This window comes from Trichomycterus rosablanca, unplaced genomic scaffold (genome assembly GCF_030014385.1).
Source record: "Trichomycterus rosablanca isolate fTriRos1 unplaced genomic scaffold, fTriRos1.hap1 scaffold_216, whole genome shotgun sequence".
NCBI classification, from domain to species: domain Eukaryota; kingdom Metazoa; phylum Chordata; class Actinopteri; order Siluriformes; family Trichomycteridae; genus Trichomycterus; species Trichomycterus rosablanca.
The window spans coordinates 1-13,390 of record NW_026947044.1 but is presented as its reverse complement, the minus strand read 5'-3'; the positions used below and the strand labels follow the sequence as shown (position 1 = coordinate 13,390).

Here is a 13,390-nt window from a genome sequence, read left to right as displayed (position 1 = left end):
CCCAGGTGTCGTCCACATATCTGAACCAGTGACTCAGTGGTGTCCCTTAGTAGGACCTTAGTGCCTTCTTTTCCACTTCCTCCATGTACAGGTTTGCAACAATAGGTGAGACGAGGGACCCCATAGCACATCCATGTTTCTGTTTGTAGAACTGTCCTCTGTACGAGAAGTAGGTGGACTGAAGACACAGTTCTAAAAGTGTGCACACCTGGTCCGTGGTAAGGGTGGTCCTCTTGCTCAGGGTGGGGTCGACTTGTAGTTTCCTACGGACCACCTCCACTGCCTCAGCAACCGGAATGCACGTGAAAATGGATGTAACATCATACTTTCAGACAATCTATCACCTTTTTCTTGTAGCTACTACCTGGATCTCGTTTTAGCAGTTCATAAGTGTTAGTGTCACTAAGTAACAACATCACTTTCTCATGATAGTCTATCTGGTTTAACAGAACAGTACATCTACCCTTGTCAGCAGGAAGTATGATGATGTTATTGTCCTTACTATGTGTAGTAAGTGCATACCTCTCGTCTCTGCTGATGTTGGATGGAGGTGGCTTTGCATTACTAAGGCAAGCTGACACTTTCATCCGAAACTGTTCCGCTTCCAGATCGGAGATGTTGTTGTTGCGGATTGCTGATTCTGTGGCTGTGATCAGTTCCGCTAGTGGGACTTGCTTCAGTGTAACAGCGAAATTCAACCCCTTAGCCAAGATGTCTTTTTTCGCTTGTGTGAGTTGTCTGTCTGACAAGTTCTTCACCCGCTTGTCCACATCACCAGTGTGTGTTTGCCCTTCATTCCTCTTTCGGCCATCCATGGTCTGTTGGTGTTTCTGTCCTGCAGCAAGCAAGTCAAACTTTTTTCGCTGCCTGGTTTTTGACTTTTCATGTTGTTCTAGACGAGCCTTCTGCGTGAAGTTAATCACCTGTTGGAGAGTGGGCTCATCTAGACCTGATGTAAGTCTTTGTACGATCTGCTCCTCTCTAGTTTTCAAGACATCGATTGTGAAGTTAGTTTGTCTCACCCGTTCATTCAGTAGCTGGTTCTGTGCCTTCTGAATGATCTTGCTAGCTCGGTGACCCTTGACAGAAGATCTGAGTTGCAGGCTCTTAGGTGTGATCCTGCTCTGTCTGCATCTGATGTTAAATCACCAGCTCAGACTGAAGAAGTCACTCGGATTGAGTGGCGAAACGTATCTCTACAACAAACTTGTGTCCAGATGAACTGATTCAACTTTGTGGATTTGTGTACCTGGATTATTGAGCATGCATCAACAGATTATTCCTGGTTCAGTCCATTAAGACTCCCATGAAGTCATTCAAATATCAAATCACAATATCAATATCACAATCACACTGCCACCACTGGTGGTATGATGTTCTTATTGTTTCTTATTATGAAATACATTCATTCATTCACTGCCTGTTTTATCCTGGTAATGATCACTGTGAGCCTTTTTTTTTTTTTAAACTTCAAAAAGTAAATAAAAAAGATAACAATAATATCATTTCAGTTATATCAATAGCAGCCATCAAACTAGGAATCCTGACCGCTAGACCATATGGGAAACTGCAAGGCTCAGCACTGGCTGACGCCAGAATCAGCCACTTCATTCCGCTCTGCCAAGTCTTTGTCACCTTGACAAGACCTGCATTGTTGGATCTGGGGTACAGAGAACCATACACAAGGAGTTAGAGAGACAAAAAAAGAGAGAGAATAGAAACCTTCGAAGCACGGCATACAAAAAGACAGTGCCGTGACCCGGATTCGAACCGGGGTTGCTGCGGCCACAACGCAGAGTACTAACCACTATACGATCACGGCTTACCAGCAGTCTGCCACTGGTGGCTCACGTCGGCTGCCCCCTGATAGACTGCAGTCATAGTTCCAACAGAACAATGTGCTTGAGCTACAGCAACAAGGCGCCGAAGAAGTAATAGGCAAAGTTTTGCTCAAGTCCAATTCCCATACCAGGAGTCGAACCCAGGCCGCCTGGGTAAAAACCAGGAATACTGACCGATAGACCATATGGGAAACTGCAAGGCTCAGTGTCGGCTGGTGCCAGCATCAGCCACTTCTTTCCGCTCTGACAAGTCTTTGTCACCTTGACATAACCTGCATTGTTGGATCTGGGGTACAGAGAACTATACACAAGGAGTTAGAGAGACAAAAAAAAAGGCATAAGGTAACCGAACAGCTGAACTGTTTTCTCCAGAGTTTTTGGTCTATTGTATTAAATTGTGACATAATAGTCATGTTATTTCTAGGTGTCTGTAGGGGCGGCATGGTTTCATCGTTTGACTGAGTGGCGTTGATGGTCAGTCTAATAGTTTTGATTTTTTCACAGAAGAAATGAGCAAATTCATTACATTTCTCTGTGGACAGAAGTTCTGGTGTGATCTGTTTTGGAGGATTTGTAAGCTTGTCGACCACGTTGAATAGAGTGCGGGTGTTGTTGATGTTCCTGTTAATGATCTTAGAGAAGTGCAGCTGTCTAGCCCTGCCTAACTCCGAGTTAAAACTACAAAGGCTTTGCTTATAGAGATCATAGTGGATTTGAAGTTTAGTTTTCCTCCACTTACGTTCAGCTCTCCTGCATTCTCTTTTCAGAGCTATTACCATCATTGTGTTACGCCATGGTGCTTTCTGTTTGCTCAACGTTTTCATGACTTTTACCGGGGCAACCACATCCATGACAGTCAATATTTTCACGTTAAAGTTATCCAGGAGTTCATCAACTGACTCTGCAATTAAAGTTGGTGATATAGCTATGGCCTCCATAAACTGAGAACTAGTACTTTCATTTATGCACCTTTTCTTAACAGAAACAGAGCTAGTTTGAGCATCTGGAGTGATCAGCATTTCAAAGAAGACACAAAAATGATCAGAGAGGGCTAAGTCATTGACCATAACAGAAGAAATGTTAAGACCTTTAGTAATAACTAGATCCAGAGTGTGCCCTCGAGTATGTGTAGGCCCTTTCACATGTTGCAATAGACCAAACGTGTCAAAAAGTCCAAAAAGTTCTTTGGTGTTATTGTCCTTGTTATTATCTAAGTGGATGTTAAAATCCCCAGTTATGATGAAAAAGCTGTACTCAGTGGAGATAACTGACAGTAATTCAGTAAATTCATCTATAAAATGTGCAGAGTACCTTGGAGTTTTATAAATGGTTAAAAATAAAATTTTGGGAGTACCCTTCAAAATAAAACAGAGGTATTCAAAAGACATAAAATTGCCAAGCACAGTCTCTTTGCACTGGAATACATCTTTAAATAAGGCAGCTACTCCTTCACCTTTCCTAACACTTCGACACACATTCATAGAACTGAAGTTTGCTGGTGCTGTTTCGTTAAGAACAGTGGCACTGCTGCCTTCTGCTAACCATGTTTCAGTTAGAAACAGAAAATCTAAACTGTAGTATAGAATTATGTCATTCACTAAAAATGATTTGTTGGCTAGAGATCTAATATTAAGCAGAGCTAGCTTTAAAGGAACCACAGGAGCCCCTGGGGCAGCCCGAGGTTGTCGTGGTACAGGTAAGAGGTTAGACTGGTTGGTGCCCTGGGCTTTTTGGGTGAAACCTGTGGACTGGCTGAGATGGAGTGTGAGAATTTAGTCCCAACACACACCAGTTTCTCCATTTTCTCTGTGAAATCCATATGTGGAGGTGATGTTGTTGAGAGAGAGAAGTTGGAGGATGACTGTGATGTCTCTGCTGTTGACTGCTGTGTCACTGCCTGATGATGAAGGTCGTAATAGCTTTCATCAAGAGTCAGAAACTCAGCCTGAGCTGTGTTCTCCAGTGATGGGGATTGTATGTTTGATGGTCCTTCTTGGTTGAAGGCAGGTGAGGGAGGTTGAGGATGCACGTATTGTGTCGAGTCAGTCCAAGAAGCAGATGGGTGGCGAAGAGCAAAATGGAGGTTGTCCTTTAGTGCCTTCACTCCAGTCTTGCTTAGGTGGGTGCCATCTGGGTAAAAAAATTCTCTGCGCCCCCAGAATAGATTAAAATGGTCAATATAATCCATACCTTTCAAACTGCAGGTTCTGCTTAGCCACGTGTTGAGGTTGAATAGCCGTGAAAACATATTAGATCCTCGGGCTGGGAGAGGCCCACTGATGAACTTCTGAGCAGTCAGCTTCTAAAGTGTATTAAACAGTTCAGTGAAGTTGTTCTTTAAGATTTCTGACTCCTCTCTGCGGATGTCACTTCTGCCCACGTGCAGAATAATTCGGTCGATCGCTCCATGCTGGGAAGCAGCTTGAAAAACTTCAGTATTATTCAGTCGACTGACTCGTCAAGCTGATCTACAAAATGTTGCTGATCTCCAAATCACTCCTGTTTGTTTTCTGGTGTTCATGCTCTCAGATTACTTTGACATTACATGAAAGCGTGGACGGTTTTGTTCATACACATTTAGTCATTGCTTAGTCTCCGATATGCTCACCCATGATTTATCTGCTACAAACCCATACAGGTGCCTGTAGAGTAAAGAAAAGAGAAAAAAACAGTTTGACATGAGGAATTGTTGTTATAGCTATAAAAAATGTATGATTGTATTTGGTTAAAAGTTCTTTACACACCAATTACTAACCTAGTGTCTTTAATGTTATTAGCAAAATGCAACGATGATTCATTGCAACATGTGATCTGGCCTATATGCTAACACAGACTCTTAGCTAAATCCATTTAGGTCTATCCTTATGTGTTCTGACTGACCTGGACTTAGTTCCTAAGAATCTCTGAAAACCAGTTGTGCTCCTTGGCCAGGCAGCGTCTTATCAGATGACGGCAGGCTGTGCGTGCAGTGATCGGGTCGTTACAACATTGTAATAGAAACTATATAATATCACTTTAAAAAAAAAACGATAAGAGACATGCTTCTTATGTTTCTGCATTTTCTTACTTTTAGACACACCAGCTTTGAAGATCAGATGTCCAGCAGCGATCTCCCTCTCATTCCAGAATGGCAGCTCTCCACACACTAGAACAAACAAAAGGACGCCCAGGCTCCACAACGTTGCAGCGCAACCATGATACTTACCTTCCTCGATCCATTCAGGTGGGGCGTATAGTATGGTGCCTGAATAAAAGTGCGAGAAACGGTTCACACACACGGCTTTCCTATGCGATCGCTGTCATCTGTGTTTCATAGCTACTGACCTCCGAGGTACAATTACCTGCAAAACGTCTGTAGGGGGTCGACTTCAGCAAGTCCCCACAGCCAAAGTCTATGAGCTTGACCTCTAACGTGTCGAAACTGACCAGAAGGTTCTGCTCCTTGATATCCCGATGGAGAACGCCGCGATCACGGCAATGACGGGCGGCGAGAACCACCTGCCACATGATGACCTGAGCCAGACGTTCGGGAAGTGAGCCGTTCCTGCGGTATTCGAAGAGGTCCATGCAGCGGGCGGGTCGCTCCAGGATCAAGACGTAGCACTCGGGCATGTCGAACCATTCCAGGAGCTCCAGGACGTGTTCGCAGCGAGATGGCTCGGACACCATCAGCATCAATGCCACCTCTACAGGGAGACCGTTCTTCTCACCAGGCTAACATTTGATCAGACATGGTTAGCATGGGGTTGGAATCGATAGTCAATAGGCAGAGTGGCGGTTACATTCGATGCTATTTTGCATTTTAATGCATCATGTCATTTATAAGATAAGGTTTTTTTTTTTATATGGCTGTTGCATCTTTGCAATATTTCACAAGTGAAACAAATGTTACTTACAATGGTGATGAATCTGTCACAGCCACTCTTCAGCACAATCTTAATAGCAACCTATTAAAACATGCAAAACAAAACGATTAAAATCAGGAACGAATATTACGGGAACGTACTTTTGGCCAACAGTAACCAAAAGGGCCATTCGCTTTTTAACTACAAGTTTGATGACATGCGTAGTCATTGTGGATCTTAAGATCAAAGCAGCTTTGTAATGATCGGCAATTCTCGTGTCACTCTGAGCAGAGCCGAGTAAATATCTCACCTGTTTTCCATCTGTCTTACGAAGTCCTGCAAACACAGAACCGCAGCCTCCTTTCCCCAGAAGCTTTCCGACTCCGTACAGGCTATCGAAGCACTCTGTAAAACAGGACGTGTTGTTAATCTGATAGAAACTTCTCAGTAAAAGTAAAAAACTCAATAAAAAACTCACGAGCAGCATGATTTAAGCTCTAGAAAATATTTGTTCTATGAAAGGTGTGAGGCTGGACAGACCTTTGGAAGGAGCGCTGCCTCTCTGGACCGAGTGCTTTCCTGTAGTCGTGCTCTTCTCACCAGCTGTTGTTCACACAAATGTCATTTAATCACTGTTAGTAAATGATCTCTAACACATCAGATGTACAACAAGTGTACAGAGCTTTACAGAGTCATACGTTACAAATGTTTTATCATGAAATCATACCAGTTCACAATATCATTGAATGGTTCAGTAAAGCTCTGGCTGACCTGTGTGTATGGAGTCGCTGCAGGAAGTGCTGGTGCTCAGTTCCACCGGGCTCTCTTCGATGTGTGAGGTCCCTCCAACTGTACCTTCAACGCTCTCGACTTAAAAGACGTGTTTTGTGTTAGTATCAGCGTTTTACATCGACTTTCAAACAGTCACAGAGGGAATCTTTCCTAGAAAATTGTTCTAAATCAAACCTGAACTGGATTATTTTCTAAACCACTGCACTCATTCACTCAAAACCTTTCACCTAGTAAATTTAGCTCTGACTAAAAAAATAGTTCTTTAGTCGACTTGCTGTAGTGTGTACTTACCACTGCTCGCTAGAGAAGCATCAGAGAGGGAATCCAACACAGCAGCTGATTCCAGCACAATTTCACCAAGACTCAGCTCAGCTGTACAGAGGCAAGGTCAGAAGTGGATGGTCAAGGGTACGAGTTTGGGACGGAGCAGTTATCAATCAGAAAGAGTAGGAAAGTTGAAATGGAATGTGTCTGCATCCATTCAAATGTTAATTTTGGCCATTTGAAACTGGTTTGCTTTATACTTGATGGAATCGAGTGTTCTTGTTAGACTGGAGTTTCAAACCCACCTGAGGTTCCAGAAGTGGATGGTGGACGTAGCGAGTCTCTCTCTGTGTGTTGGGATCCTCGTGATTCAGAGGAGCTACTGGATCCTTCCTGTTTTGGGCTCAAATCCACCACCTCATCTGATTGGGAAGTGATGGAGTCGTCTGTTCTGTCACCATCGGTGTTAGCAACCATGTTCTGAATGGTTCTTATCCAAGCCTCTCTATTCTCCTCTGAATCGGCCTGCAATACCCAGATCCTACACACACACAAACACACATACACACACACACACACACACACACACACACCCTGAACATGGCACGAATCTACAGCACAACAAAGTGCTTATTCCACTCCGGTTTTCATGTCATTTCTATTAGAAAGAGAGTAAAATGTTCCTTTTTTAATTCTTCATCTTTGTATAGCAGAACTGTTGCACATCCACGCCCTTCAGAGTGTCATAAATAAAGAAATCAAATGAATTTTCATGCCTGATGGTACACTGGACTTACTTTGTAGGTGAAACCACCTGGAAGCAGCAACGGCGTCCGATGCTCTTGTAGTGTTTGGCCGTGCACAGGCGTAAATCAGCTATGACCACCATGATATTCTGCTGGGGGAACAAAAGGTTTCTCAAACATTTCTTTACCTCTAATGTTCCAGCAAAAACAACTCAAACTTTAGCAAACAAGTCCTTAAAAGTGATTGTTCAGGAACAGTTGCTCCTTTTTATGTTGATTTTGCAGTAGGCCACTATTGCTACTGATTTTACTTTAGACAAAGGACACGTGACTAACCCCGGATTTCTTCTTGTACATAAGGTGGTTGTTCTGAATCAGGAACCAGCGCCTGAAGGAAAGAAACAGAAACAAAAGGAATCATAGAAATAAAACAACTGCATAGCACTGAAATTCTGCAGGGTTTCACTTGTAAATGAGCTTTATATTAAATCATTCAGTTGAATCGTCGTGTATTCTGATTTAACACGCCGTTGATCAGTCAGAGTCAGTAAAATGTACAATATTTAGGAAACGATTGCTATGATGATTAGAGGTGTTTAATTTGCCATTCATTTCTACCTAAATGATTGCTCATCGTGTGTTCTAGCTCTCTACAAAGGTGTTCCATGTTTTAAAGACATTACTGGCCCTCTTGAACAAGTATCCCTCCATAACTGTCTGGTTCTCTGCGTCCACGCTGCCCTCCGGTTCAGTCTCGCCACCACAGACGTCCTGAAAAGACGTCTGAGAACGAACTCGACCGAATGGCCAGCACAGACATAGACTACGCCAAAAGCGTTGCATTAGAGAAGGACGGTCAGTAGCACGTCTCTCCTGTTCAGCAGCCATCATGAGAAATGATGTACAAACACTGAAGGTTCAAATAAACTGAGCTCTAATAGAACACTCAGTGTCATCACAATGATGTCACAAAGGCAGAAGGTCTCAGTGCTGCAGCGCTGCAGGTGATGGTGTACATTTAAATTTCACCATTTGTTTATTTTTCATTATTTTACTCAAATGATTTTTATACACCCCCCCCCCCCCCACACACACACACCTAATTTATGAAAAATGTCTCTCTTTGATTTTACTGTATTTATTATTTCTTTTATTTGTGCTGTTAGTGATAATTACTGTAACCTTACACAACATGTGTATCAAATACATTTACATGAATCATTTTTAGTCAAAGAATAAGTAATGAATGGTAGAAAACAGCTGCTGAAGAAACACTTTTTAACTTTTTTAAATGCCCCAATCAATAACGAAAGCGGTAGAGAGGAGATGGCTCCGTCTGGCCACACTTTAACTCTCTTTGTTTTCACACGTTTCCTTGATTTTTTTTACATGAATGCACAGACCTCCTCCTCGATTCCTACCGGAGTTTACTGCTTCTCTGTCCGCTCTGAACATGCTTCGTCCATCCAGCTCCATGTTACAGTTCAGCCACGTCTCCGCCTGAATCATGATGTTACACTCCGCCATCCACCCACGTGTTGTGGTCCACAGTCGCAGCTCATCCATTTTGTTTGCCAGAGGTTGTACTAAAAAGTAATTAGGGGAGACGAGACTAGACACAAGTATTGGTCACTACATGGTACTAAGTAAGTAAGTGGTAGGTGAGGAAGATGACATCTTCTGATATGCAGTTAGCAGCGTAGGGTTTGTTAGAGTAGCAGAGCTATAACAGGAGTAAGATGCAAACATGCACAAACTTGTGCAAATTGCAATATTGTGCGAAGATGCAGGTAATACAGTCACAGTAGTACAATACAGTAGTTGTATGTAATTAAGTTGTCAGAGTCCAGCGAACAAACTGTGTTGATCGTGTGTGTGTGTGTGGTTGTGTGTTGTGCATGTGCAAGTGCGTGTGTGAGCGAGTGTCTGTGCATGTGTACAAGCGTGTGTATTCTGTGTGCATGTGGGTGTGAGTGAGTGTATGTGCATGTGAGTGTGTGTGTGTGTATATATATATATATATATATAATGTGAGTAATTTTATGCCAGTGTAAGTATGTGTGCAGTTAAGTGTGTGAGTGTATGTGTGTCTATGTTCAAGTGTTTGTGGATTTATGTGTGTGTGTGTGTGTTTGTGAGTGGGCGTATGTTAGTGTATGTGCATGTAAGTTAGTGTATAAGTGTGTGTGTGTGTGTATGCAAGTAGTTACGTGTCACAGTCTAAGTGTGTGTGTATGTATGTATGTATGCTTGTGAGAGTTGAGTATTAGTTTGTGTATATGTCCATCAGTCCATCAGTTTAGACCTGAGTTCAGGACTCGGCTTGTGGTATGAAGCTGCTGCTAGTCGTGTTTGTGTGGATGCTGCGGTACCTTCTCCCAGACGGCAGGAAAGTAAAGCATCCACACGATGGATGTGACGGATCCTCCACAGTGCTGAGAGCTTTGTGGATGCAGCGTTTGTTGAAGAGGTTTCAGTGAGAGATGGAAGAGAGACCCCTTTTTCGCATGGCAGTACAGAGGGCAAAAACTGAACAACACTAGATTAATAACCACTAAAGAGCAAAGTCTGGCGAGACGCTGAGCCTCACGCTGTGCACTCACCGCCATCTTGGATACATATAGATAGCTGCCCTGAAGTCTTCATTGTCTTGGGGGTAAAGCTGGGATTAATTTTCAGTCATGGGACAGCTCTAGTTTTAATGTTTATACTGTAACCTGAGAGTAAACGTTGCTGCTTATTTCACTCTAACTGCACAGAGCTGATTTATACCATTTTCATGTGGTACAGAAGATAAAGCCTGACAGAGGACATTGAGATTGTATTTGTAAATGACAACAAATTAAAAAGAGTTTGTACTAAAAATGGCCTTGTTGTGTAAATATGATTTAGTTTTTAATCTGACAGTGACCAGTAACACAACATATTTTAACAGAAAATACTTTATACTGATATATACACTTATAATGATATATAATTACATAAACTGTGATTAATGGGGAATGGGATCTTTGTATTGAATGTTAAAAGCACTGTTATTGAAGTTACTCATGAGGGAACTAATGAAATAAAAGTATCTGATAATAATTGTGATCTCTCATGTAGAACTGAGTAATAAAGCTAAAATTCTCTATGAGCTATGAAGAATAAACTTATTTGTACAGATAATTTATAAAATATACAAAACCAAAATATTACTCAATTATTTTAAGAGTATTGCAGAACTGTTACAGTTAAATACTTGTATAACATACAGCTGTGTTATACAACAACAAAAAAATGATTATCACAACATACACGATGTAACAAAAGAAAGGAAACGAAAATGAAATGGTTCGTCAGACTGATTCAATTTTAGAGACAAACTGTGAATGCCATTTTGAATTCTGCCATCTTGGATTAAACTTCTGGTTTTTTTTATTGGATGACCAGGAATTCTAGAAAATGTAAATGAAATATTTTGTCTTGTTTTAATTGAATACAGGTCAAAAAACCTTTGCAAAGCATTGCTTTCTGTTTTTATTTAAATGTTTTCTGCTGTCCCAGCTTTTTCTGAGATCTGGTACAGTTTAACTTCATGTGTATAAAATAATACAAAAATCAATATTATAATGTTTTATCCTGTGTAATCATGAGAATTATTTATGTAAAAATGTTCTTAACCGGCAAAATGTTCAATTTTTATTGATCTGCCTGGTTAAACTGTTTCTCCTGTTAAAAAAATACTACACTATTTAAATCTATAAAACAATTAACACAAGAATTCAAAACATAAAAGTTATTTTAAACATTGTCTTATTGGCTCTTTCATAGTAGAGACATTTGTTGAAGGTCAACAATTTTCATTAAAATTTTTAATGAAATGAAAATAAACCTTTTTTAATATTTTTGTTCTTACTGTCACCAGAGAGACCCAGACCAGGTAGTGGAGTCCAGTGCAGGTTTATTACTTCACAAGACTAGTCACAAACAAACAGCGTCAGTACCAGGTAGTCAGGCCAAAATTCAAAGTAAACAAAACCAAAACAGAAAACCAATCGATAAACCATGAAACAGAAAGCAGAAGTCATAACCAGAAAGACTGAAGATGGAGACGCTGGTTTGAGCAAAGACACATGAAATGTGGGAGAGATTCCGTCGAAAAGTGGTAGGTCTAGTCTATAAGAAACAGGTGTCATTTGTCTTAAGATCTTGAATGGGCCTATGAATTTGGGACTAAACTTTCTACTGGGTAATTTTAACATTAAATCTCGGGTGGATAGCCATACCAATTGTCCAGGTCTGAATGATGGATTTTGTCGGTGATGACAATTGGCTTGTATGGTACAGTAGACCCTTGACTTATGAACTTAATTGGTTCCAAAGGGCTGTTCTTAAGTCAAAATGTTCGTATGTTAAACCTATTTTTTCCATAAGAAATAATGTAAATAGAATTTATCTGTGCCAGACCTCCCAAACTACCCCCTTACCTAACCTTTCTAATTTATTAAAAGGTCTTTTTTTGTTATATATACAAGTATATTTCCCTTAAATTTTAAATTATAAAATAGACATTGCTGTAATAAACAATAATAAACAACAATACACAGTAGTACTGTACATAAAACACATACATCACATTTCATACACCATAATACATTTACTTTTTTTTTATAAAATGTATCCACCAGAAACAACAATAGCTCTCATATTTCTCTATTATTTCCTTCTTTATTTCAATAGTGTTGTATTTTGTAGGTGTAATTGCACAAAAGAAAGAATACTTTACTCAGCGATTTTCTTCTTCTCTCTCACTCACTGTCCCCTCTGTTTGATACACAGTGACAGCTACTGGCAGGAATAATTATACAACAACAAATGTAATAGATTTTTTTTTTCATTTTCTCAGCTCCACGCTTTAATATTGAAAACACCGGAAAAACACCGTCCGCTGTGCGAATGTTCACTCACTGTATATATACAGAGAGAGAGAGACGTCATGTGTTTCGCGAATTTCGATTCGTAATCCGAAATTTGTTTGTACATTAAGTTTAAAAAGATCGTTCGTATCCCAAAATGTTTGTATGGTAAACCGTTTGTAACTCAAGGGTTGACTGTATACTACTCCTCTGCATCCAATCATTAACAGAGCACACCGATGATGGCTCACCTGACCAAGGAAACAAGGGAGGTTGTAAACCTAGAATGAACTGGAAGGGAGTTAGACCCGTGGCCGAGCTGACCAGTGAGTTCTGCGCATATTCGGCCCATGGTAGAAAACGTGCCCATTCACATTGAGAGCGGCTACAATAAGACCTTAGAAACCTCCCTATTTCTTGGTTGAGCCTCTCCACTCGCCCATTGGATTGAGGGTGGTAACCTGACATGATACTTACATTGATGTTAAGCATAGAGAATAAAGCCTTCCAAACATGGGATGTAAACTGGTGACCCCGATCAGAAACTATGTCTTTAGGCAGACCATAATACCAAAAGACATGATGAAATAACGCTTCTGCGGTTTCCATCGATGTCGGTAATTTCATCATTGGGATCAGTTTACAACTCTTGGAAAATCTGTCAATAATTACTTAATTACTAAAATAACCTGGGACCTTGGCAGATTGGTAATAAAACCAACACAAATGTGTGTCCAGGGCCTCTCAGGTGTAGAACCTGAGAATTTATTACAGAACGTATTACTTATTAACTGGCAAGTCCTTGTGGAACTAATAGACACGATAAAGCAAAGAGAAATTGCTATTCGTCCACAGTTACCTGTAAGCGGAATTTTGCTTATTCTCTGCAATGTTCTTGCCGGTGATAAACTTTGCAAATGTACTTTGCCGAAACCGTTCACGTACATTTGGTGTGGTCCCAGTTTATTAAAAGCAGTATTTCTTCATTTTCATTATAGTGCCTT

At 40.8% G+C, this 13,390-nt stretch overlaps 1 protein-coding gene and 1 non-coding gene across 2 annotated transcripts; both read right to left on the bottom strand.

The window, feature by feature from the left end:
* Positions 1–1,750: 1,750 nt before the first annotated feature.
* On the bottom strand, positions 1,751–1,822 carry trnah-gug (transfer RNA histidin (anticodon GUG)). The gene has a single exon. It is a non-coding gene; the product is annotated as a tRNA-His (tRNA).
* A 221-nt stretch (positions 1,823–2,043) lies between these two features.
* On the bottom strand, positions 2,044–5,516 carry LOC134306727 (aurora kinase C-like). The gene is made up of 5 exons (XM_062990384.1): positions 5,183–5,516; positions 5,047–5,085; positions 4,468–4,483; positions 3,631–3,988; positions 2,044–2,127 (listed from the first exon to the last, which is right to left on the bottom strand). The coding sequence occupies exons 1-5, from the start codon at positions 5,514–5,516 to the stop codon at positions 2,044–2,046; spliced, it is 831 nt and encodes a 276-aa protein (XP_062846454.1).
* Positions 5,517–13,390: the final 7,874 nt, after the last annotated feature.

Excerpts from the sequence above, each read along its gene's own strand:
- LOC134306727 (XM_062990384.1), bottom strand. The coding sequence starts at position 5,516 with ATGCTGATGGTGTCCGAGCCATCTCGCTGCGAACACGTCCTGGAGCTC. Across the intron at positions 5,086-5,182 it reads CCCCTACAGACGTTTTGCAG|GCACCATACTATACGCCCCA; the intron begins GTAATTGTACCT and ends ACTTTTATTCAG. Across the intron at positions 2,128-3,630 it reads CAGAGAAAATGGAGAAACTG|ATCCAACAATGCAGGTTATG; the intron begins GTGTGTGTTGGG and ends TCTGTACCCCAG.